Genomic DNA, 26,531 nt, shown 5'->3' on the forward strand with positions numbered 1-26,531 from the left:
TACTGAATGTGTCTAAGTATCAGGACGGGAAGGTTGGTGAGATGATCTTCAACCTGCACTCAGTCAATTTAGAAGATAGGAAACTTAGATTAGCAGGTCATGGATCAAGGGGAAAAGCATTATAAGAACTTGAAGTAAAGAGAAAGGCGTCACCAAGTAGCTAGGCTCTTTGCAACCCACTATGAACTGCAAAATGGCAACCAGTTCAAGTGGAACAAGGAAAGCAGTTTTATAATTCACAGAACATGAAAGATATCAAAGGGTCTTCATCCCCAAACAAAAAAGAGAGGCTTTGATTACAAGTTAGAGAACTCTGCAAATCCTTCCACTGCCCTAAACCGCTGTAACTGAGCGCTAAGGTAGGGACTATGAGTCATGAGAACATAATCCAGTGAGGAGATCCTGGGGCAGGACATTTCCTGATTTTGTAGTCCCTACCAAGTCAGTTATTAATGGATTTGCATTTTGGTTGGGAAATGATTGGATCAGCAAGTTTTGGCAGCTCCACTCCCCCCTGGGAGGGGCAGCAAGCCCCAATAAAGAGGCCCTCTGCTGTACCACCACCATTCTCCTGCTACTCAAATCCCGATAGACTGTGGAGAACCTGGTGAGTCTGATTCTTCAGTTCTGCTTTGTTCGTGGGCTTCTGGATGTTGAACTTACGCTGAAGACAGCAAATTTCATGGGTTCAAAGTTATAATCATGGGTTTAATAGTACTTACTGGATGGGAACTTGGAATTTGGGCAAAATCGTATGCTGTATTTATTAGGTTTCTGGTACAAAGATTGAATTCTTGTATTGAAAAAGACATTACTAAGAAGCCTTTGACATTAAGAGGTAAAGAAGAAAGTATTTTTTCCTTTATTGTTATTGTTTTGGTGTCCCTCTGTTGTGATTTCAGAGGCATTTATCCTAGAAAGTATGAGGCCCCTGTATCCTTCCTGGTGGCCCTTTGCTCTGTACACAAGTCATACTTCTGGGACCTCATGAGAGATAATGAAGATAGGAATTGCTTGTGAGCTTGTCCAGGATTTTAGAACTTGTGATGACGTTTTTTGAAGATGTTATTTTCATAAAACGAACCCAAAAGCCATTGCTTTATTCTTTAAAAACCAAGATATTTCCTTTGGAAAAATTATATGAGAAAAGGGAAGGTTTTCTCTGGGCTGATGATATAATTTCCTAAAAGGGAGAGAGAAGCCAGAAACTCATTAAAAGGGATTAAAGAGATTAAAGTACATTCTTAGAGTCTGGATACTATCAGATGGTATTACACAACTTTTGCCATGTCCTTCTATAGCAGTTCTTTCTTGTGAACACTGTCATGTAATTTCTTTCAGATTGTAAGACTCCAAAAAGATGTCTCAGCAGCAGCAGCAGTGCAAGCAGCCCTGCCAGCCACCTCCAGTAGTGTGCCCACCCAAGTGCCCTGAGCCATGCCCACCCAAGTGCCCTGAGCCATGCCCACCTCCAAAATGCCAAGAGAAATGCCCTCCTGTGCCGCCTCCCCAACAATGCCAGCAGAAGTGCCCACCCAAGTGCAAGTAAAAGCTTCAGCTTTTATCTGGATCAGAAAAGGATAAGGACAGTAGTCTCACCTAGCTCCACAGCTCCACCTTCATCTTCTCTTCAAAGCCTATCATGAATACAGAAGAAGCTTCTCCATCCTTCAGCCAGCAATATGTCTGTGGCGATTTCTGACAGCCAGAGGTTTCCTTCCTGAGGCTGCTACACCACTTCCCTCTGGGAGGACAGCTGAGAAAGCATCACAGCTCTTCAGACGGAAGAGCAACAGCTCTCCTCGCAGATGTCATCAGGGAATTCACTCACTGTCTTCTGTGTCTCTCTGTCACCTGGGCAGGGGTTTCTACCAGCTGGGCAATTGTTACTTATCCTCCACTCTTGAATAAACTACAGTTCCTTTGTGTGATGTTAAAAAATGTTTTCTTTCTTTTAAAATCTGCTTTTAGTAATACCATATCATCATCTTGGTTTGTTCCTATCCTTCTTTGATGCCAAGGTTTAGGCTCTCATAAACAGAGTTGTCTAAATTTTGAGTCATAGAAAAGATTATTTCTATATAATTTAAAATCCCACCCTATTTTCTTAATGATCACTTCTTGATTGATTTGAGGTACAATTTATGCAATTACTCAGGATTTCAGTCCCTTTGCTAAAATGTGAGGAAAATCATAATTACATTGCAAACTTGTCTGAGGCATAAAACTTACATGACTGTTGTAATTTACTTGGCACAATGCCAACTAAACAAGCACATAAAGAGCACTTGGTGAAGCAGCAGATCAGCACTGTGCGCATCAGCACCCCGTCACCACCATCACCAGCATCACCACCACCACCAGGTCGACTACAGCAGCAAAGTGGTGCACACATAGCCAGAAAGCAAGAAGCTTCTTAAACTCTACTACCCTTTCATATTCTGTTCTTTTCCTTTTATAATTTAACCTTATTTTAATGTGACAATACAGACAAACGTCCTTTGCAAATTAGTGAAATATTCTGCATAAAATTAAAGTAGTTCTGAAGACATGGGTAGTACAGGAGAATGGGAAATTAAAACAGTCCTTACCAGACAAGGTGCCACCTCATCTCCATGTGTAAAATCAGCTCCTCTTAATCGAAAAACTTATCAACCTCAAGGTTGTTTTATATTTTTTCAACTATGAAATTACTTTCCTGATTGTTTTGACCCCACCTTTAAAGAACATTGAGGTCGCAATGTTTACTTAGATTTACAAAGTCACTGCTGCTAGGTACCTTGTTTTCTAAGTGATTAGCTTAAGGGTCAATAAGCTGTGAAAAGGGATATGCTCTTTAAGCATTTTGGTCGTAAGTGTCCAGCAACAGAAGAGTTAATTCAGATCATATGCACACACACAAACATACAACAGGCACACGCAAGCACCAGTATTATTCTTAAAAACAGTATTATTTTTAAAAGTTTTCTCATTAAATCATATTGTACCTAAACATATACAAAATCAAGAGGATCTTTGTCTCCTACATTCTTCACTTACAAATCTAGAAGTAAATGACTCTAAGATAATAGAGCTGCAGATGGAAAAAGATGCCCAGATTCCTGCTCAATCCTCATCAGACTATGACATGTGTGAGAAATAAACACTGATATTTTGAACCTGTCTCTACTATAGCTAGTATAATTTGACCTGACATAGAAATCCGTTCTCTGAGGTGGGATGCTCCTGTAATAAATCTTAAAATTATGGCATTGACTTAGAGACAGGGGGTGGTTGGCAAGGTAACTGGTATTGGAACCCACAAACATGGTGATGCATGTTATTCAATGGCAAAACATTTGAAATAATGATTGTCCATGGTAACTTAGGTGGTTAAGCATACGTTGGTTACTTGTTGAATTTACCAGGATATTTTGATAGACAAATGTTCAGGAAATAATTGTCTGATTTGCAGGCCAGAATAAAAAAAATGAAAAAAATTATAGCTTAGATAGTCAAAAGCTTGTTGAATTAGAAAACTCACCACTTGTAAAGCCCAAAGACAAAGAGATGAGATTAGAAGCAGTTTTGAATTTTACATCCACCTCCAGTTGACTATAATAACAGAGAAAAGAGGAAGAAGTTGTAGTCTTTCTACCTGTGTATCAGGGAACTGTGGAATAGTAGACTAAAGAGTTAAAACAGACAAATTACAGCTCAGTTATAGCTTATGCAAACAGATCTTTTATTAAACAGACACTCCCAAGACATGGGAGCAGACCCACTCCGAAAGAGTTATCATAACTATTCCTCTTGGCTTCCCCCTTTTTATAATTCCCATCTTTTCCTTTCTGGTTGTGCCCTGTACAAAGTGGGCTTTGTACCTGCTACCAATCAAGAAAGGGAATGTAAATGGACATACACTCAAGGTCTAGAGACAGTTTCAAGTTACATAACAACAGGCTCTGTTGTGTACGTCTTCCCATAATTCAGCCTGTTATCAGTCAGTTCAGTTCAGTAAAGTGGCTCAGTCGTGTCCGACTATTTGCGACCCCGTGAATCGCAGCACGCCAGGCCTCCCTGTCCATCATCAACTCCCGGAGTTCACTGAGACTCACGTCCATCGAGTCAGTGATGCCATCCAGCCATCTCATCCTCTGTCGTCCCCTTCTCCTCTTGCCCCCAATCCCTCCCAGCATCAGAGTCTTTTCCAATGAGTCAACACTTTGCATGAGGTGGCCAAAGTACTGGAGTTTCAGCTTTAGCATCATTCCTTCCAAAGAAATCCCAGGGCTGATCTCCTTCAGAATGGACTGGTCAGTGTGTTATAATCAGATATATATCCACATAGAATATTTATAAATCCTTAATAGGCTCCTAGCTGCCTGAGGTTACTTGAGGAAGGCCCTGTGGTTAGTTTGTATCCACTGTGTGCCTAGGGCATGCGCAGGAGTTGGTAAAATCTCTGTGGTTATTTTGTAGCATATCTGTGAGCTCCTTTGGGCATATCTGGGATGGGGGTTTGGCAACCCACTCCAGTACTCTTGCCTGGAAAATCCCATGGATGGAAGAGCCTGGCAGGCTATAGTTCATGGGGTCGCTACCAGTCAGATACAACTGAGCGACTTCACTTTCACTTTTCACTTTCATGCATTGGAGAAGGAAATGGCAACCCACTCCAGCGTTCTTGCCTGGAGAATCCCAGGGATGGGGGACCTGGTGGGCTGCCGTCTCTGGGGTCACACAGAGTCGGACACCACTGAAGTGACCTAGCAGCAGCAGCAGCAGGGATGGGGTTTAGAGATCAGTTTTCCTCCTTTTACCCTAGGCCACCCCTAGTTGTTGATGCCTAACTTTCTACCTAACAGCTCTATTATGTTCAGGTGAAAAGGCAGCAAAATAAATGAAGCCACAAAGTTACTTCTAGGAAGGGAACTGAGTGTGGTCCCTAGAACATAGAATGATTGGAGAAATGAAATATATCAGATGTTTAATAACTTTTTGAGGAAATTGATGACTAAATAAACTATGCCCCAAACTAAACAGACTGATTTTTCAGGAACAGAAACCACTTTCTAGCTCTCCGTTCCCCACTTGCCACACTACCCATTTCATATGTGGTCAGTACAGCGACTGAAAGGAAATAACCGCTGAGATGGTTACAAGGTCCATAGAGAAGAATGGATGAGGGAAGTTCTCTCAGAGACTAGTATCAGAGCCTAATAGAGCAAGGAGGAAAAGGAACACAGAGATTCCCAAACTTTGTTATTCTGTTGTCTGGTCATTATTCTTTCACCTCCCCTGTCCCCAGTTTTATTAAGGCATAACTAAGATATTACACTGTACGTCTTCACCATGTATGGAGACCATGGCAGCTCACGCCAGTATTCTTGCCTGGAGAATTCCAAGGACAGAGGAGCCTGGTGGGCCATAGTCCTTGGGGTTGCAAAGAGTCGGACACAACTGAGTACCTTTCACTTCACTTCACTGTGTATAATGTGGTGATTTGACATATGTGCATTTTTTTGCGTTTACCACCATTGGGTTACTTAATGCATTAATCACCTCAATAATAACCATTAAGCATGTGGGTGTGTGGCGAGAATGCTTAAGGTTTACTGTTTTAGCAAGTTGCAAGTACAAAACAGTGTTATTAACTAGAGTCAGTGTGCTGTACCTCAGACTTCCAGAGCTTATTCATCCTATGACTGAAGGGGTGTTGCCGTTCCCTAGGATCTCCACTTCTGCCCCACCCCTCAGTGCCTGCTAACCACCATTTTGCCCTCTGTTTCTGCGAGTTCTTTGAGTTCGGCAACACATTTCTAAATAACCAATGGGTTGAACGAGAAATAATAAATAAAATTAGAACATACTTTAGGAAAAATTAAAAACAGCATACAATAACTTTAATGATACATGTAGTGCAGAATAAAAACAGAGAAATTTATGGCTGGAAACATCCCTATTACAAAACAGGAAAGATCTCAAATCAATAACCTTTATAGACATACATGCATGTGTGTGGGTTTATGAAAAATAAAAAATTCTAACACTAAATACAGCAAAAATATAAGCAGTTGTTATTTCTTGGAGTTTAATGATGGTACTCTTTTTTTGAACAGCTTTATGCTTTCCTGATTATATATATTGTGATGTAGTTTCATTTTTACAACTATTCATCATTATATTTAAAAAGTATACAGCAGTCAGTGAAGATGTTGCTGAGCTAGAGGAATATGCTACGTCCCAGCTTCAGGAACATAATTTCTGGTGACTGTTTCAAGTGTCTTTCCTCTTCTTTCTCATTCTCCACTTCTTCCTCCTTTCACATTACAAAGTCACGTTCTTGTAAAGCTTCCTGATTATTTGACCAAGACAAGTTGGTTGAGAAATTCTTCCTACTGATTGCAGGAAGAATTTAAAAGAATATTAAAAGTTATTTTTAAAAGCATTGACAACCTGTCAATGTACCGTGTTGGACAGTAAGAGGTAGTGAAGGGTAATATAGCCAGATAAGGGGTCTAGAGGGTTGAAGGAGAAGACAGAGAATAAGCAAATTGAAACAGAATTTTAAAATCACTGTCTTTTAAAGATCAAAAGCATGTTTGGAAAGAGTTGACAAAAGCAAATGTATCAGATCAGTCCTAAGTTCATATTTCACCTAGATTTCAGAACTTTAGTGCTCTGACCCTCTTATCTCTCCCAAACCTCTCTATTATTTATATCTTAAATGGTATTTTATATTTATTTTTCCTCTCAAAGAATTCAAACCTGATACTTATGGAATAAAAGAGTTTTAAATCCTGACAAAAGAATTTTAAGAACATGATAGCCGTCTAAGGAAGTGTTTGGGTCAGATGAGATGGGACATCCTGATTCATTGAGAATATATTTCCACATTCTACAGTAACATAAAGCTAGCATTGTAAATTTATTCCTAAATCAGACAGGGCCCTTTCACCAGCCACAGCTCACAAGACACAGCTTCAGTGACCAAGGGGACGGCACAGAAAAGAGTATAACTCATGTCCAGGATAGAAGATAGGAACTATAGAAGAACTGTTGACTGCTAAATCTGCGAAAAGCACAAATGAAATCTTTGCCAGGGTTGGAGAACATACTAGGGCATTGTTTCCTCAACTTCAGTCATTCCCTAAAAGTTCATTTTATTTGTCCTAATTACACATCACAAGTATCATATAATGTTAATATTTTAAATTTTCTTTATGCTAACTTTTGGAATTTTTAATTTAATTTTCCATAGTCAGTCATCTACATAAAATGGCAGATGAAATATTCAAATTATATACACACACACACACACACACAGATATAGTAGAGAGAGAGATTATGAATTCTGGAGAATTTGAAGTTTGTAGAGCTGAAAACTTGCTGGAAGTCCATTAGGCTGGGGAATTGTCTCTTACCTGAAGGAGGGTCAGCCTTGTTCTATTCAGGCTTTCAGTGAGGACTACCCACATTTTAGAAGGCAACTTCCTTTACTCAGGCCACTGATAAATATTAACCCCAATCAAAAGCATCCTTTGAGAAAAATCCAGAATAATGTTTGACCAAATATCTGGACATCCTGTGCCAGTCAAGTTGATCTATAAATTAACCATCAAACTTTCTTCCCAGCAAACTGGCAAATTGTACAAAAAAAGTAGAGCAGATCAATGTTATGTGGCAGCCTGGAAGGGTGAGTTTGGGGGAGAATGGATACATGTATATATATGGCTGGGTCTCTTTGCTGTCCACCTGAAACTGTCACAACACTTGTTAATTGGTTATACTCTAGTATAAAATAAAAATTGAAAAAAATAGAAAAAATTTAAAAATAAACAGGCAAAAAAAGAAAGAGTGAAAATAAGTTTATTTCACATATATTCCACTGTGACCAATATGGAAAATGTAAAGGTTGAAATTATCATAAAATTATTATTAATAATTAAAAGTTTTATATGAATGACAATAAACTTCAATCACTGAATTATTAATAAAGTGATTTCAAATTTTTTTCTTAAATCTACCACTAGATTTGATGGAGAAACATGTGTTTCAATAATTAATAAATAGTAAATATATTAAAAAGTAGCCATTTGAATAGCATTGCATTTTAGATTGGGTTTTTCAATAATTTCAAGGAGGCAGGAAAATTTGAACAATCCTTGGAAATTTCTCAAAAGTTGAAGAAATAAAAAGAGATCAGTTGGAGAAGTTATGTAGGAGCAGGTGATGGGTCATGTTGGGGAGTTATGAGCAAAAAGCTTGCTTTCTATCATAGGTCTAAGGTCTGAGCTGCCGCAATATCTGAATTACAGTAGGTGATGCTACACTTGTAGTGAATTTCCTGTGATTTAAGGTGAGACAGATTTATAAAGGTCACAAGAATCTTAATGTTCTGTATTCCATGTAGCAAAGCAGTGAAAGGAGGACCCTAGAGGGTTACCATTTTACTGAAGGTGTCTATCTATCATGATGGGAAGGCTGGTGAGATGACCTGCAACCTGCCCTCAGTTTATTTTAGAAGCAAGGAGACTTTAGATTAGCAGGCCAGGGATCAAAGGGAAATGCATCATAAGAAGAGTCTGAGGTAGAGAGAAAAGTGTCCCAGGTAACCAGGCCCTTTGCAACCCAGTATGTAGATAGAATGACAACCAGTTCAAGTGGACAAAACAAACAGTTTTATAATTCAAGGAAGGTGAAAGAGAGAGAAGAGCATATCCTCTGATCAAGAAAAGGATCCCTTGATGACAAGTTAGAAAACAACCCCCCACAATCCCTGCAAATCCTTCTGTCATAAATTCCTGAAATTAAGAGCTAAGCAGAGACTGTGAGTCATAAGAACATAATCCAGTGAGGAGATCCTGGAGCAGGGCATATCCTCTTTTCCGAGTCCCTGTCAAGCCAGTTATGGATGGATTTGCATTTTGGTTGGGAAATGACTGAACCAGGCCCATTTTGGCAGCTCAACTTCCCCCTGGGTGGGGCAGCAAGCCCCAATAAAAAGGCCCTCTGCTGCATCACTGCCATCCTTCTGCTACACAAGTCCTGATAGACTTTGGAGAACCTGGTGAGTCTGATTCTTCAGTTCTACTTTGTTCTTGGGCTCCCGAATATTGAATTTATGCTGGAGGCAGCAAATTTGGTGGGTCCAAAGTTATGATCAAGTGTTTAATGCTCCTTAGTGGATGGGAACTTGGAATTTGTATGCTATATTTATTAGGTTTCTGGTAAAGAGTTTGAATTTCCCTATTGAAAAAGAAGTTAATAGGAAATCTTTGACATTAAGAGGTAAAGAAGAAAGTATTTTTTCCTTTTTTGATATCATTTTGGTGTCCTTCTGTGGTGATTTCAGAGGCATTTATCCTAGAAACTATGAGGCCCTTGCATCCTTCCTGGTGGCCCTTTGCTCTTTACACAAATCATACTGCTGGGACCTCATGAGAGATCATGAAGATAGGAATTGCTTGTGAGCTTGCCCCAGATTTTAGAACTTGTGATGAACTTTTTTTGAAGATGTTTTAATTAAAAACAACAACAACAAAAAAAAACTACTGCTGTGTTCTTTCAAACAAACATATTTTCTTTAGAAAATTTGTATGAGCAAAGAGAAGGTTTTCTCTAGGCTGATGAAACAATTTCCTAAGAGAGCAAGACAAGCCAGAAATTCATTAAATGGAATTAAAGAAATTAAAGCACATTCTTAGAGATTGGCTCCTAGCTGATGGTATTACATAATTTTTGCCATGTCCTTCTTTAGGAATTCCTTCTTGTGAACACTATCATGTAATTTCTTTCAGATTCTAAGATTCCAGAAAGATGTCTCAGCAGCAGCAGCAGTGCAAGCAGCCCTGCCAGCCACCTCCAGTAGTGTGCCCACCGAAATGCCCTGAGCCTTGCCCACCTCCAAAGTGCCCTGAGCCATGCCCACCTCCAAAGTGCCCTGAGCCATGCCCACCTCCTCAGTGCCAGCAGAAATGCCCTCCTGTGCCACCTCCCCAACAATGCCAAGAGAAGTGCCCACCCAAGTGCAAGTAACAACATCAGCTTTTATCTGGATCAGGAAAGGATAAGGACAGTTGACTCACCTAGCTCCACAGCTCTACCTTTGCCTTCTCTTCAAATCCCATCATGGATACAGAAGGAGCTTCTCCACCCTTCAGCCAGTAATATGCCTGTGGCGATTTCAGACAGCTAGAGGTTTCCTTTCTGAGGTTGCTATACTGCTTTGCTCTTGGAAGTGCCCAAGAAAGCATCACAGAGCTTCAGAAGGAAGAACAGCAGCTCTTCTCCTGGGTCCCATCAGAGGATTCTCTCACTGTCTTCTGTGTCTGTCATCTGGGCAGGGGTTTCTACAGGCTGGGAAATTGTTACTTATCCTCTACCTCCTGAATAAAGTAGAATTCCTTTGTGTGATGTTAAAAATGCTTTCTTTATTTTAAAAGTTGCTTTTAACAATACTATATAATTGTTGTGGTTTATTTGTATTCTTTGATATCAAGGTTCAGGATCTCACAATCATTGTTGCCTGAATTTTGAGTGACATAACAGGTTATATTTATATAATTTCTAATCCATATTACTTATTTAATTGAAGATTGATTAATTTGAGAAATTTTAAACTCCTCAAGATTTTTGCTTCTTTACTAAAAAGTGGGGAAAATCTTAGATATATTGCTCACTCGTCTGGGGCATACAAATTAAATGAATGTGTTTAGTTTAGTTGGCACATTGCTAGATGCAGAGTTAGCACTTAGAGAGGCAGTAAATCATCATTGTCTTAGTCATTACCAGCATCACTACTATCATTGGCATCACCACCATACTTGTTCCAGCAGGACAGTGGCTCAAACATAATTAGTATAGCAAACAGAAAGAAATTCTCAAACTTTGTTACTCTTTCCTAATTTGTTGTTCTTTTTCTTCTTCATTAACCTTATTATTAATGTGATATTGCAAATATAGAATTTGGGGTAATTACTGGAATATTTTTGCATAAGATTATAGTGGTTTTTAAAATATAAGTAGTAGAGAAGAAAGAGAAATTTGAAAAAAAATGATCTTTACCAGACAAAGTGCTGTCTCCTCTCCGTGTGTACCACCTGCTCTTCTTTCTCCAACAACTAATCCATGGTCTGTCTATATTTTTTCACCTCTGAGACTACTTTTTTACTGAAGAACACACTGGTTTTTGCAATGTTTAGATTTGTAAAATTACTGTTGCTGTGTACCTTTCTTTTATAAGTGCTTAGCCTACTATCAAGTAAGCTGGGAAATGAGGGATATTTTCTTTAAGTATATCTTTTTTGTGGCTCTAAGCTTCCGCTTAGAAAATAGTTAAGTCAGACCACAAACTCCACACACACTAATGAATAAGATACTATTTTTAAAAGAAATAAAGTCTTTGTGTTAAATCATACTATGCCTAAATATACTTAAGATTAAAAGGACTTTTCTTTATCTACATTCTTCACTCATAAAGCTAGAATTAAAGGATTCTATGATAATAGAACTGAAGATGGAGAAAGAGTCCGTTACTGCTCAACCTTCATCAGACTATGACTTGTGTGTGTGTGGTGGGGGAAGCACCAATATCTGGGAGTTGTCTCTTCTGTAGCTAGTGTTATTTGACCTGACACAGAAATTAGTTCCTAGAGGTAAGGTGTTATTGTAACAAATCTTAAATATGTGGCCATGGTTTAAGAGTCTGGAGTAGGTTGGCAAGAAAACTGACACTCAAAAATATAAATGTGGTGACGCATGATAGTCAATGGCAAAATCTTTGCTATATAGGTAACTTGGGAGGCAAACTGAATGTTGTTAGCTTGTTGTGTTCGCCAGGATATTTCGGTGAACTTATGTTCAGAAAATAATTGTTTAGCTTGCGGGTCAGAAATGAAAAGAAAAAGACATAGCACAGAAATTCAAAACTTTGTTGCATTAGAAAAATGCACCACTTGTAAGCTCCAAAGAAGAAGAGATGAGATTAGAAGTGGTTGTGAACTTTAGATCCACTTTCAGTTGACTGTAACAAGAGAGAAAAGAGAAATAAGTTGTAGTCTTTCCATCTGTGTGCAGGGAGCCTCGTGGTAGCTCTATTATGTTCAGAAGGAAAGAATGCAAAATAAATCAAGCCACAAAATTACTTCTAGGAAAGGACCTAAGTGTGGTCCCTAAAACATAGAAATTATTGAAGAAGTGAAACCTATTGGGTGTCTAATATGTTTTTGAGGGAATTGATAGCTAAATATACTATGTATCAAAACTAAAATGACTTTGACTTTTCAAGAATAAAAATAACTTTCCAGGCCTCCTTTCCCCACCTTCCACACTACCCATTCCAGATGTGGTCAGTACAGATAAATAAAAGGATACAACTGCTATGAGATGGACACCAGGCCCACAGAGAATAATGGATGAGTGAAGCTCTCTCAGAGAATAGTATCAGAGCCTAACAGAGGTAAAGAGGAGAAGGAACACAGAAATGTTCAAACTTTGTTACTCTATGGTGGTTATTCTTTCATTTCCCCCCCTCTAGCTTAATTGAGATATAATTGACAGTTTAAATTGTATATATTTATTGATGTCAGGCTATACTACAAAGCCACAGTCATCAAGACAGTATGGTGCTGGCATAAAGACAGAAACATAGGTCAATGGAACAAAATAGAAAGCCCAGAGGTAAATCCATGCACCTATGGACACCTTATCTTTGACAAAGGAGGCAAGAATATACAATGGAGAAAAGACAATCTCTTTAACAAGTGGTGCTGGGAAAACTGGTCAACTGCTTGTAAAAGAATGAAACTAGAACACTTTCTAACACCATACATAAAAATAAACTCAAAATGGATTAAAGATCTATATGTAAGGACATAAAATATACAACTCCGAGAGGAAAACTCTCTCTGACATAAATCATAGCAGGATTCACTATGACCCACCTCCCAGAGTAATGGAAATAAAAGTAAAAATAAACAAATGGGATATAATTAAACTTAAAAGCTTTTGCACAACAAAGGAAACTATAAGCAAGGTGAAAAGACAACCTTCAGAATGGGAGAAAATAATAGCAAATGAAGCAATTGAGAAATAATTAATCTCAAAAATATATAAGCAACTCCTGCAGCTCAGTTCCAGAAAAATACGCAACCCAATAAAAAAAAAAATGGGCCAAAGAACTAAACAGACATTTCTCCAAAGAAGACATACAAATGGCTAACAAACCATGAAAAAAGCTCAACATCACTCATTATCAGTGAAATGCAAATCAAAACCACTATGAGGTACCATTTCACACCGGTGAGAATGGCTGCTATCCAAAAGTCTATAAACAATAAATGCTGGAGAGGGTGCGGAGAAAAAAGAACCCTCTTACACTGTTGGTGGGAATGCAAACTAGTATAGCCACTATAGAGAATAGTGTGGAGATTCCTTAAAAAAACTGGAAATAGAGCTGCCATACAACCCAGCAATCTCACTGCTGGGCATACACACTGAGGAAACCAGAATTGAAAGAGACGTGTGCACCCCAATGTTCATCACAACACTGTTTATAATAGCCAGGACATGGAAGCAACCTAGTTGTCCATCAGCAGACAAATGGATAAGAACTCTGTGGTACATATACACAATGGAGTATTACTCAGCTATTAAAAAGAATGCATTTGAATCAGTCCTAATGAGGTGGATGAAATTGAAGCCTATTATACAGAGTGAAAGTAAGTCAGAAAGAAAAACACCAATACAGTATACTAACACATATATATGGAATTTAGAAAGATGGTAACGATGACCCTATATGCGAGACAGCAAAAGAGACATAGACTGTTGGACTCTGGGAGAAGGCGAGGGTGGGATGATTTGAGAGAATAGCATTGAAACATGTGTATTATCACAAGTGAAATAGATTGCCAGTCCAGGTCTGATGCATGAGGCAGGGTTCTCAGGCCTGGTGCAGTGGCATGACCCTGAGGGATGGGATGGGGAGGGACGAGGGAGGGGGGTTCAGGATGGGGAACACATGTACACCCATGGCTGATTCATGTCAATGTATGGCAAAAACCACCACAATATTGTAAAGTAATTAGCCTCCAATTAAAATAAAAAATTAAAAAATGGAAAAAAATTGTATATATTTACAATGTATAATGTGATGATTTGACCTATACGTATTTTGTGCAATGACTACCACTATCAATTTACTTATAAATCACCTCAATAATAACCATTTAAGAGTGTGTGTGTGTTTGTGTGTACGTGTGTGCTTGTGTGTATGGTCAGAATGCTTAAGGTCTTCTTTATCAGCAAGTTTCAAGTGCACAACACTGTATGTTAGACTCTCAGGGCTTCTTCATCTTATAACTGAAGACTTACTCTCTTTGCCAAACATCTCCACTTTTGTCGCATCCCTCAGTCCCTGTTAACCACGGTTCTACTCTGTTTCTATGAGTTCCATATGTTCAGCAACACATTCCAAACAATCAATTGCTCAAAGAAGAAATAACAAGTAAAATTAGAAAATGATTTGGCAGGAATGAAAATGAAAATACAACATACAAAATCTTGTGCGATACACATAATGTTGTACATAAAGAGATATTTATGGCTGGAAATATCTATATTAAAAGTGATGAAAAATCTCAAACCTTATAGAACTTTAAGGCAAAGAACAGCAAATAGAAAAGTCAAAATAATATACACTAGAACAGAAATAAATGAATTTAAAAATAGAAAAACAAAAGAAGAAATAAAAATAACACATTGGTTCTTCGAAAGAATCAACAAAATTGACAACCCATGGGGATACTGGTCAAGACACAAAGATAGAAGGGTCAGGTTTCTGAAATCAGCAGAGGAGGAGACAACACTGCTGATCTTAAAGAAATAAAAGGACTATAAGAGAATACTCTGAGTACTGACCATGAACACTAACAAATTAGAAAACATAGATGAAATGGATAAATTCCAAGTAAGATGCAAAGTATGGAAATACATTCATGAAAGTGTAGAAAATCTGAATATCTGTAGCAAATAAAGGGATAACATTAATAATGCAAAAAAATGTCCAAAGAGGAAGACCTTGGTCCAGATGGCTGCACTGTCAAAGTCTACCTAATATTTATATTACAATTAGCATAACTCTTTCATGAACTTTTGTAAAAAACAGAATAGAAGGACTTAATACCATATAATTGCACCTTTAAAATTGTTTAAGAGGAAATATTTAATGTTATATGTGCTGCTGCTGCTAAGTCACTTCAGTCATGTCTGACTCTGTGCGACCCCAGAGACGGCAGCCCACCAGGCTCCCCCGTCCCTGGGATTCTCCAGGCAAGAACACTGGAGTGGGTTGCCATTTCCTTCTCCAATGCATGAATGTGAAAAGTGAAAGGGAAGTCGCTCAGTCATGTCTGACTCTTCGTGACCCCATGGACGGCAGCCTACCAGGCTCCTCCGTCCATGGGATTTTCCAGGCAAGAACACTGGAGTGGGGTGCCATTGCCTTCTCTGATATTAGGTGTATTTTATCATAATTAAAAATAATTTTAAAATGTAGAAAACAAATGGTCATTTGCCAGCTCATTATACAAAGCTTATTACCAGAAATGACATCACAAGGGAAGAAATAAATATTCCTTGATAGGGATTGCATTGAATCTGTAAATTGCTTTGGGTAATATACTCATTTTCACTATATTGATTCTTCCAATCCATGAACATGGTATATTTCTCCATCTACTAGTGTCCTCTTTGATTTCTTTCACCAGCGTTTTATAATTTTCTATATACAGGTCTTTAGTTTCTTTAGGTAGATATATTCCTAAGTATTTTATTCTTTTCATTGCAATGGTGAATTGAATTGTTTCCTTAATTTCTCTTTCTGTTTTCTCATTATTAGTGTGTAGGAATGCCAGGGATTTCTGTGTGTTGATTTTATATCCTGAAACTTTACTATAATCATTGATTAGTTCTAGTAATTTTCTGGTGGAGTCTTTAGGGTTTTCTATGTAGAGGATCATGTCATCTGCAAACAGTGAGAGTTTTACTTCTTCTTTTCCAATTTGGATTCCTTTTATTTCTTTTTCTGCTCTGATTGCTGTGGCCAAAACTTCCAAAACTATGTTGAATAGTAATGGTGAAAGTGGGCACCCTTGTCTTGTTCCTGACTTTAGAGGAAATGCTTTCCATTTTTCACCATTGAGGATAATGTTTGCTGTGGGTTTGTCATATATAGCTTTTATTATGTTGAGGTATGTTCCTTCTATTCCTGCTTTCTGGAGAGTTTTTATCATAAATGGATGTTGAATTTTGTCGAAGGCTTTTTCTGCATCTATTGAGATAATCATATGGTTTTTATTTTTCAATTTGCTAATGTGGTGTATTACATTGATTGATTGGTGGATATTGAAGAATCCTTGCATCCCTGGGATAAAGCCCACTTGGTCATGGTGTATGATCTTTTTAATGTGTTGTTGGATTCTGATTGCTAGAATTTTGTTAAGGATTTTTGCATCTATGTTCATCAGTGATATTGGCCTGTAGTTTTCTTTTTTGGTGGGATCTTTGTCAGGTTTTGGGATTAGGGTGATGATGGCCTCAATGCAATCCCTATCAAGCTACCAACGGTATTCTTCACAGAGCTAGAACAAATAATTTCACAATTTGTATGGAAATACAAAAAACCTTGAATAGCCAAAGCTATCTTGAGAGAGAAGAATGGAACTGGAGGAATCATCCTACCTGACTTCAGGCTCTACTACAAAGCCACAGTTATCAAGACAGTATGGTACTGGCACAAAGACAGAAATATGGATCAATGGAACCAAATAGAAAGCCCAGAGATAAATCCACGCACATATGGACACCTTATCTTTGACAAAGGAGGCAAGAATATACAATGGATTAAAGACAATCTCTTTAACAAGTGGTGCTGGGAAAACTGGTTAACCACTTGTAAAAGAATGAAACTAGAGCACTTTCTAACACCATACACAAAAATAAACTCAAAATGGATTAAAGATCTAAACGTAAGACCACAAACTATAAAACTCCTAGAGGAGAACATAGGCAAAACACTCTCCGACATACATCACAGCAGGATCCACTATGACCCACCTCCAAGAATATTGGAAATAAAAGCAAAAATAAACAAATGGGACCTAATTAAACTTAAAAGCTTCTGCACAACAAAGGAAACTCTAATCAAGGTGAAAAGACAGCCTTCAGAATGGGAGAAAATAATAGCAAATGAAACAACTGACAAACAACTAATCTCAAAAATATACAAGCAACTCCTACAGCTCAATTCCAGAAAAATAAACGACCCAATCAAAAAATGGGCCAAAGAACTAAATAGACATTTCTCCAAAGAAGACATACAGATGGCTAACAAACACATGAAAAGATGCTCAACATCACTCATTATCAGAGAAATGCAAATCAAAACCACTATGAGGTACCATTTCACACCAGTCAGAATGGCTGTGATCCAAAAGTCTACAAGCAATAAATGCTGGAGAGGGTGTGGAGAGAAGGGAACTCTCTTACACTGTTTGTGGGAATGCAAACTAGTATAGCCACTATGGAGAACAGTGTGGAGATTCCTTAAAAAACTGGAAATAGAACTGCCTTATGATCCAGCAATCCCACTGCTGGGCATACACACTGAGGAAACCAGAAGGGAAAGAGACATGTGTACCCCAATGTTCATCGCAGCACTGTTTATAATAGCCAGGACATGGAAGCAACCTAGATGTCCATCAGCAGATGAATGGATAAGAAAGCTGTGGTACATATACACAATGGAGTATTACTCAGCCATTAAAAAGAATACATTTGAATCAGTTCTAATGAGGTGGATGAAACTGGAGCCTATTATACAGAGTGAAGTAAGCCAGAAAGAAAACCACCAATACAGTATACTAACGCATATATATGGAATTTAGAAAGATGGTAACAATAACCCTGTATATGAGACAGCAAAAGAGACACTGATGTATAGAACAGTCTTTTGGACTCTGTGGGAGAGGGAGAGGGTGGGATTATTTGGGAGAATGGCATTGAAACATATATAATATCATATATGAAACAAGTCGCCAGTCCAGGTTTGATGCACGATACTGGATGCTTGGGGCTGGTGCACTGAGACAACCGAGAGGGAAGGTATGGGGAGGGAGGAGGGTTCAGGATGGGGAACACGTGTATACCTGTGGCAGATTCATTTCAATATTTGGCAAAACCAATACAATATTGTAAAGTTTAAAAATAAAATAAAATTTAAAAAAATAAAATGAATATTCCTTAAGGATATAGGTTAAAAAATTCTCCATAAAATACTAGCAAACTAAATCCATTACCCTGTATGAAAGATTATACACCATGAGCAAGAGGAATTTATTCCTGGAATGCAAGGTTGTTTGAACATATACTATCAATCAATGCAATGCAGCATATTCATAAAATAAAGACAAAAAAACACACGACCATTTCAGTAGGCATTTGGTAAAATGTAATGTCCTTTCATAATAATAAGAAAAAAAAAACACTCAATCAAGTTGAAATAGAAAGAAAAGTTCTTAACTTCATAAAGGTCATCTATGAAAAACCCACAGGCAACATCATACTTAATGGTGGAAAACTAGATGCATTCTCACCAACGTCGGGAATAGTACATGGTTGTATATTCTTGCCACGTCTACTAAATTATTACATATTGTAGAGGAAGTTCTTGCTAGGGCAATTAGGTAAGATAAAAAGATGCCCAGATTGGAGAGGAAGATATAAAATGTTTTCTGTTTGTAGATTGCATGAGGTGTATGTAGATAATCTTAAGGAATTCACACATGAAATAGTATTAGAATGAATAAGCAAGTTCAGTGAGATTTCAGGATACAATATCAGTATACATAAATCAGTTATATGTCTTTACATAAGTAACGAATAATCTGAATGTGAAAGTAGAATGATTTCTTTCACAATAGCATTAAAAAACAACAGGAATAAAATAAACACATGCAACACTTAAACACTGAAAACTACAAAAGATGATTGAAAGAAATTCAAGAAGATAAATGAAAAGATACTTTGCATTCATGAATTTGAAGGTTTAATATTGTTAAGATGGTAACACCCCCTAAATTGATCGGCAAATTTACAAAATTTCTACGAGAATCCTTGCTCCCTCTTTTGCAGAAATTGACAAGCAGATCCGAAAATTCAAATGGAAATGCAAGGGGCCCCAAACAGGCAAAATAATCTCAGAAACCCCCCCCACACACAAAGTTAGAGGATTCCCACATCTCAATTTCAAAACTTTCCACAAAGATAGAGTAGTGCAGGCTTGTGACCCTAGTATAAGAAGTTCAGAAACAAATTGTTACATTTATGATCAATTGATTTTGACAAGACTGGCAAGACAGTTCAATTGGGGAAAGAACAGTCTTTTCAACAAATGATACTTGGACAACTCAATATCTGTAGGTTAAAGGTAAAGTTGGATAAAGAAAGGATAAAGTTGGACCATTACCTCATAATATATATAAAAATTCAAAATGGATCATAGAACTAAATGTAAGTAGTAAAACTGCAAAATTTAGCAAAAATGTAAATGTAAATCTTCATGGCCACGAATTAGGCAATGGTTTCTTAGCTATGATACCAAAAGTTCAATATTAGAAAGAAAAAAAGAAAAGATACATTGAGTTTATCAAAATTTAAAAATTCCTTTGCATTTTCAAAGTTGGTAAAGAATCCACCTGCAATGTAGGAGACCCCAGTTTGATTTCTGGGTTGGGAAGATCCACTGGAGAAGGGACAGGCTACCCACTCCAGTATTCTAGGGTTTCCCTTGTGGCTCAGCTGGTACAGAATCTGTCTGCAATGTGGGAGACCTGGGTTTGATCCCTGAGTTGGGAAGATCCCCTGGAGAAGGGAAAGTGTTCACTCCAGTATTCTGGCCTGGAGAATTCAATGGACTGTATAGTCCATGAGGTCGCAAAGAGTTGAACATGACTGAACGACTTTAACTTTCACTTACACTTGAGAGAATGAATAGATAACCCAAAGAATGAAAGAGAATATTTATTTGTAAGTCATATATCTGATAAGGACTTTTATCTAGAGTATATAAGAATACTTAAAACAACAATAAAATTAAAAAAAAAAAACTGTTCTAAATGGACAAAGGACTTGAATAAATTGACAATAAAGCACACACGTGAATAGACAGAAACCAGAAATCTAGGGAACCTGGTGGGCTGCTGTCTATGGGGTCGCACAGAGTCGGACATGACTGAAGTGACTTAGCAGCAGCAGCAGAGGTTTGGAAAGTTACATACTTCTGTGAAAGTCGCTCAGTCATGTCTGATTCTTTGCAAGCCCATGGAATGTAGTCCACTCCAGGCCAGAATACTGGAGTGGGTAGCCTTTCCCTTCTCCAGGGGATCTTTCCAAACCAGGGATTGAACCCAGGTCTCCCATATGGATGGATTCTTTACCAGCTAAGCCACAAGGAAAGTCCAAGAATACTGGAGTGGGCAGCCTAACCCTTCTCCAGGGGATCTTCCCGACCCAGGAAATGAACAGGGGTCTCCTGCATTGCAAGCAGATTCTTTACCAACTGAGCTATCAGGGAAGTCCCTTATACACTTCTAGACCATTCTGTTTTATCTCTTTTTATTAATAAAGAGTTAATTAATATATTAAGTGTCTTAATATTAATATAAAGAGATAAAACAGAATGGTTTTGAGAGAATTAAAGCTCAGATTTTCAGCCAAGATTGAAGCTTAAGGCCATCTCACTGAAGTTAATTTTTCCAATAGTGTCAAACAAGGTAAGTTGACAAAGGCATTTGAAAAGGAAGCAAATAAATAACATAAGAATGTTTTTTGGAAAATAAATTTGGTTATCATTATTGACATGTAGAACTGACTGGAAGCACCTAGAAGCCTAGGAGACTTGCCAGGAATCATATCACCAAAGCAACCATAGGCTCAAACAAAACAAAACATTCCTCCAAGATCCTTAAAACCACACTTGGTTAGAAAGTGAGCTGCAAAAGTTACCTAATAAGGATTGTACAATCAACGATGCATGCTTCAGATTTGATCATACAAAAGTAATAATCCTATCAATGGCAGAACAAAGGAAAAGGAGTTCCTTACAGAGAGCAGGATCAAGATCTTAACACAGAGCTTTTATCACTTCTGCATGTTGGGGCTCAGTTCAGTTCCGTTGCTCAGTCGTGTCTGACTCTTTGCAACCTCATGGACTGCAGCACACCAGGCTTCCCTGTCCATCACCAACTCCCAGGGCTTGTTCAAACTCATGTCCATCGAGCCAGTGATGCCATAAAACCATCTTATCCTCAGTTGTCCCCTTCTCCTCCTGCCTTCAACCTTTCCCAGGATCAGGGTCTTTTCCAATGAGTCAATTCAGGTGGTCAAAGGATTGGAATTTCAGTTTCAGCATCAGTCCTTCCAATGACTATTCAGGACTGATTTCCTTTAGGATTGACTGGCTAGATCTCCTTGCAGTCCAAGGGACTGTCAAGAGTCTCCTCCAACACCACAGTTCAAAAGCATCAGTTCTTTGGTGCTCAGCTTTTTTTATAGTCTAACTCTCACGTCCATACATGGCTACTGGAAAAACCATAGCTTTGTCTAGATGAACCTTTGTTGCCAAAGTGATGTCTCTGCTTTTTAACATGCTGTCTAGGTTGGTCATAGTTTTTCTTCCAAGGAGCAAGCACCTTTCAATTTAATGGCTGTGGTCACCATCTGCAGTGATCTTGGAGCCCCCCAAAATAAAGTCTCTTACTGTTTCCATTGTTTTTCCATCTATTTGCCTTGAAGTGATAGGACAGCATACCATGATCTTAGTTTTCTGAATGTTGAGTTTTATGCCAACTTTTTCACTCTTCTTCTTTGCTATCATCAAGAGGCTCTTTGGTTCTTCTTCACTTTTTGCTACAAGGGTGGTGTCATATGGCTTCACAATATTCACAGAACTGAATTTCAGGAAACTAAGGCCTGACTGCTATGTGTCTTCCCATTGACATAATGGTAGTTTCTATTTAGTTTTCCTGTATCTGTTTCACCCTTGGTTCCTGGGTAATAGGAAGAAATGGTTCATCTGCTTACTTCATAGTATGATGAACCAATAGAAGCCATAGGAAGATATGTTAGAGACAATTACATGCCATCCAGAGGCTTTATATTTTGAATTAGATGAAACTATGATGTTTCTTCCTTGGGGACTATTTTCTGCATAGGAACCAAAAGGAGTAAACAGATCTTTGAACACCACAAGTGTAAACTGTGATAGTAGCTTGAAGAGCTCACCAGTATCTACTCTCCTCTTTTTCCTGGGCACACTGATAAATTAAATTTCTTGATTTTCTAAGGTAGATAGGACCATGTGACTAATTTTGAGTCAAGCCAATGTATAAAAACAGGGCTATCTCTTCCTTACTCAGTCTACTGCTCTTTTCTTATATCTGGAATTCAGAAGAGAACAAGGCCCTCAGTGATGGTAAGACCATACAGTGGAAGGACCCTGGTTCCCTTTATGACTGAATAGACCAAAGACCTTGCAAACTCACCCTGGAATTGGAAATGAGTAAGAAATAACTATGGACCTAACAGAAGCAGAAGATATTAAGAAGAGATGGCAAGAATACACAGAAGAACTGTACAAAAGAGATCTTCATGACCCAGATAATCAGGATGGTGTGATCACTGACCTAGAGCCAGATGTCCTGGAATGTGAAGTCAAGCGGGCCTTAGAAAGCATCACTATGAACAAAGCTAGTGGAGGTGATGGAATTCCAGTTGAGCTATTCCAAATCCTGAAAGATGATGCTGTGAAAGTGCTGCACTCAATATGCCAGCAAATTTGGAAAACTCAGTAGTGGCCACAGGACTGGAAAAGGTCAGTTTTCATTCCAATCCCAAAGAAAGGCAATGCCAAAGAATGCTCAAACTACTGCGCAATTGCACTCATCTCACACGCTAGTAAAGTAATGCTCAAAATTCTCCAAGCCAGGCTTCAGCAATATGTGAACCGTGAACTTCCTGATGTTCAAGCTGGTTTTAGAAAAGGCAGAGGAACCAGAGATCAAATTGCCAACATCCGCTGGATCATGGAAAAAGCAAGAGAGTTCCAGAAAAACATCTATTTCTGCTTTATTGACTGTGCCAAAGCCCTTGACTGTGTGGATCACAATAAACTGTGGAAAATTCTGAAAGAGATGGGAATACCAGACCACCTGATATGCCTCTTGAGAAATTTGTATGCAGGTCAGGAAGCAACAGTTAGAACTGGACATGGAACAACAGACTGGTTCCAAATAGGAAAAGGAGTTCGTCAAGGCTGTATATTGTCACCCTGTTTATTTAACTTACATTCAGAGTACATCATGAGAAACGCTGGACTGGAAGAAGCACAAGCTGGAATCAAGATTGCCAGGAGAAATATCAATAAGCTCAGATATGCAGATGACACCACCCTTACGGCAGAAAGTGAAGAGGAACTCAAAAGCCTCTTGATGAAGGTGAAAGTGGAGAGTGAAAAAGTTGGCTTAAAGCTCAACATTCAGAAAATGAAGATCATGGCATCCGGTCCCATCACTTCATGGGAAATAAATGGGGAAACAGTGGAAACAGTGTCAGACTTTATTTTTCTGGGCTCCAAAATCACAACAGATGGTGACTGCAGTCATGAAATTAAAAGACACTTACTCCTTGGAAGGAAAGTTATGACCAACCTAGATAGCATATTCAAAAGCAGAGACATTACTTTGTCAACAAAGGTTCGTCTAGTCAAGGCTATGGTTTTTCCTGTGGTCATGTATGGATGTGAGAGTTGGACTGTGAAGAAGGATGAGTGCCGAAGAATTGATGCTTTTGAACTGTGGTATTGGAGAAGACTCTTGAGAGTCCCTTGGACTGCAAGGAGATCCAACCAGTCCATTGTGAAGGAGATCAGCCCTGGGATTTCTTTGGAAGGAATGATGCTAAAGCTGAAACTCCAGTCCTTTGGCCACCTCATGCGAAGAGTTGACTCATTTGAAAAGACTGATGCTGGGAGGGATTGGGGGCAAGAGGAGAAGGGGACGACAGAGGATGAGATGGCTGGATGGCATCACTGACTTGATGGACGTGAGTCTCAGTGAACTCCGGGAGTTGGTGATGGACAGGGAGGCCTGGCATGCTGCGATTCATGGGGTCGCAAAGAGTCGTACACGATTGAGTGACTGATCTGATCTGATCTGAAGAAATAACTTCTGGGAATTCTCTTGCTGCCCATTGGTTAGTATTTCATGCTTTCACTGCTGTGGCCCAGATTTAAATCTTGGTCAGGAACTACAGTCCTGCAACCCTCACAGTATGGCCAGAAGAATAAAAAAAAAAAAAAAAAAAGGAAGAAAGATAAGGAAAAAAAGAAAAGAAAAAAAAGGAAAAGAAATAAATTCTACTGGATAGAGCTGCAATAACAACTTGAAAATGTTAGTCACTCAGTCGTGTTCGACTCTTTGTGACCCCATGAACTTAGCCCACCAGGCTCCTCTGTCTATGGAAGTCTCCAGGCAAGAATATTGGAGTGGGTAGCCATTTTCTTCTCTAGGAGATCTTTCTGACTCAGTGATCGAACCCAGGGATTGAACCCAGGTCTCCAGCATTGGAGGCAGATTCTTTACCATGTGAGCCACCAGAGAAGCCCACAGCTAGAGGGTGTTCATTGTAGCGGCTTACCCATGCTGCCATGAAGACTAGTGAAGATAGTTATGTGGCATCCTGGCTACATGTATATGTAAGGTGGAGTCCCCTTGCTGTCCACCTGAATCTATCACAGCACTGTTAATTAGTTATACTCCAATATAAAACTAAATGTTTATAAAATTTTTTTTAAAAGGTAGCATGGTTAGAACACATTTTTTTCTCTGTTTGTTTGGCTAGTTGACTTTTGTTCTAGGAGGTACTGTTTACTTGGTAGACCTTACTTACCAATTAAACAAAAAGGTTTTTAGGATAATAAGATGTTGAGGGTAAACATTTTTAAAGTAGACTTAATAAATTTAAAGAATGCCATCAGATAAAAATGTTACCATCAAGAGAATCACTATAGCTTGAATTATACCTTTTAATATTCTTTCTTATATTATTTTATTTCACAGTTGAAAATATGTCCTGTTTTTGGATTTATCTTGTGGTCCACTGGTTCAGAATCTGCCTTGCAGTTCAGAACACAAGCTTCATTCCTGATGTGGGAAGATTCCACATGCCATGGGGCAACTAAGCCTATGTGCCACAACCACTGAAGCCCACGCACCCTAGAGCCCGTGCCCCTCAGCAAGAGAAGCCACCACAAATAGAAGCGCATGAACAGTGACTAGAGTAGACCTGCTCACCACAACTGGAGAAAGCCCACGTGCAGCGACGGAGGCCCAGTGCAGCCAAAAAGAAAATAAATAAATAAAAACTTTAAACATTTAAAGAAAGAAAGTCTCTTTCTATACTGCCAAAGAAAAATTTGCTTTTTTTCTTAGTAATATAAAAAAGAAACATACTTTTTATATAAGTATAAACACACACACGTGTATGTGAATGCACAATTGGTAATTCTATTGCATTTCATTTCACTGTAAACATCTTTATACTCTAGGGAGATGGGGTGGATTTTCCAGTCCTTGCTTTCTGTGGTTCCTGCTGTACTATGTGTGAAGTAAACCATTTCATACTTGGGGATACAGGGGGTGAGCTTTTGTGTGTCACTCTGGGAGATTCCAAGATTCCAGATTTACTATGCATGGGTGTGTACGTATGTTTGCATGAGGGATGGAGTAGGGAGTGATGTACACCCTTCTCAAAGACTGTAAATGCCCAAGGCAAACATTTTGAGTCCTCCTCATCTGCTTTCTGGCACAGAGTGGACACTCAGAGAATGGAAGAGGGTTGATGGAGATGACAAAAGTGGAGGCATCTTTGAGTATGTTTGGGAATCTGAATTATGGGTATCAGAAAGAAAGGTGTGAGGAGGAGCAGATTCACATAGATTGGCATAGCATCCCCTGAAATAAACAAGAAAATGGCTGGATAAGTCAGCAATTTGAAAGCTGGATTTGGGGAATAGGGTAGAGAGGAGGAGTTCACAATTAGTTCAGACAGGCACAGACTAGACTCCAGTGTGACTCACTGAGTTGTAAGAGGAGAGCGCTGCTCCAGCCCTGGCTGCCCAAAGCAACAGCCTCTGGGTAGCATTGTATAACCTCCCATTTCCAGCCCTTAATACTCAGGATCACTTGATACCAGGAATACTCATCGAGGGCAACTCCCCACCCAACTATTACCAGGACCAGATGCTCCTTCCTCACCAACCTGTCTAGATACAGGTCTTACTTTACAAAGGATAGGAATGAAGGAGTTGAGTCAGACCACCAAACACACAGTCAGGAGTGGAATTGAAAATGCATTTAATAGTGGAAGAACAAAGCTGATCCACTTGTATTCACCTTAAACCCCTCTTTAAGGTGAATCCAGAGCACCTG

The 26,531-nt window shown here is 38.7% G+C and overlaps 1 protein-coding gene and 1 long non-coding RNA gene across 2 annotated transcripts; both read left to right on the plus strand.

Moving 5' to 3' along the window:
• Positions 1–499: 499 nt before the first annotated feature.
• On the plus strand, positions 500–1,941 carry LOC109554742 (uncharacterized). Its single transcript, XR_002180205.2, has 2 exons — positions 500–607; positions 1,342–1,941. It is a non-coding gene; the product is annotated as an uncharacterized lncRNA (long non-coding RNA).
• Positions 1,942–8,926: 6,985 nt separating this feature from the next.
• LOC139182120 (small proline-rich protein 2E-like) lies at positions 8,927–11,404 on the plus strand. The gene is made up of 2 exons (XM_070785654.1): positions 8,927–9,052; positions 9,783–11,404. Exon 2 carries the CDS (start codon positions 9,802–9,804, stop codon positions 10,018–10,020), a length of 219 nt encoding a protein of 72 aa, XP_070641755.1. The 5' UTR covers positions 8,927–9,052; positions 9,783–9,801; the 3' UTR covers positions 10,021–11,404.
• The last annotated feature ends 15,127 nt before the right edge of the window (positions 11,405–26,531 follow it).

The sequence above is a fragment of the Bos indicus genome, chromosome 3, assembly GCF_029378745.1.
Source record: "Bos indicus isolate NIAB-ARS_2022 breed Sahiwal x Tharparkar chromosome 3, NIAB-ARS_B.indTharparkar_mat_pri_1.0, whole genome shotgun sequence".
NCBI lineage: Eukaryota > Metazoa > Chordata > Mammalia > Artiodactyla > Bovidae > Bos > Bos indicus.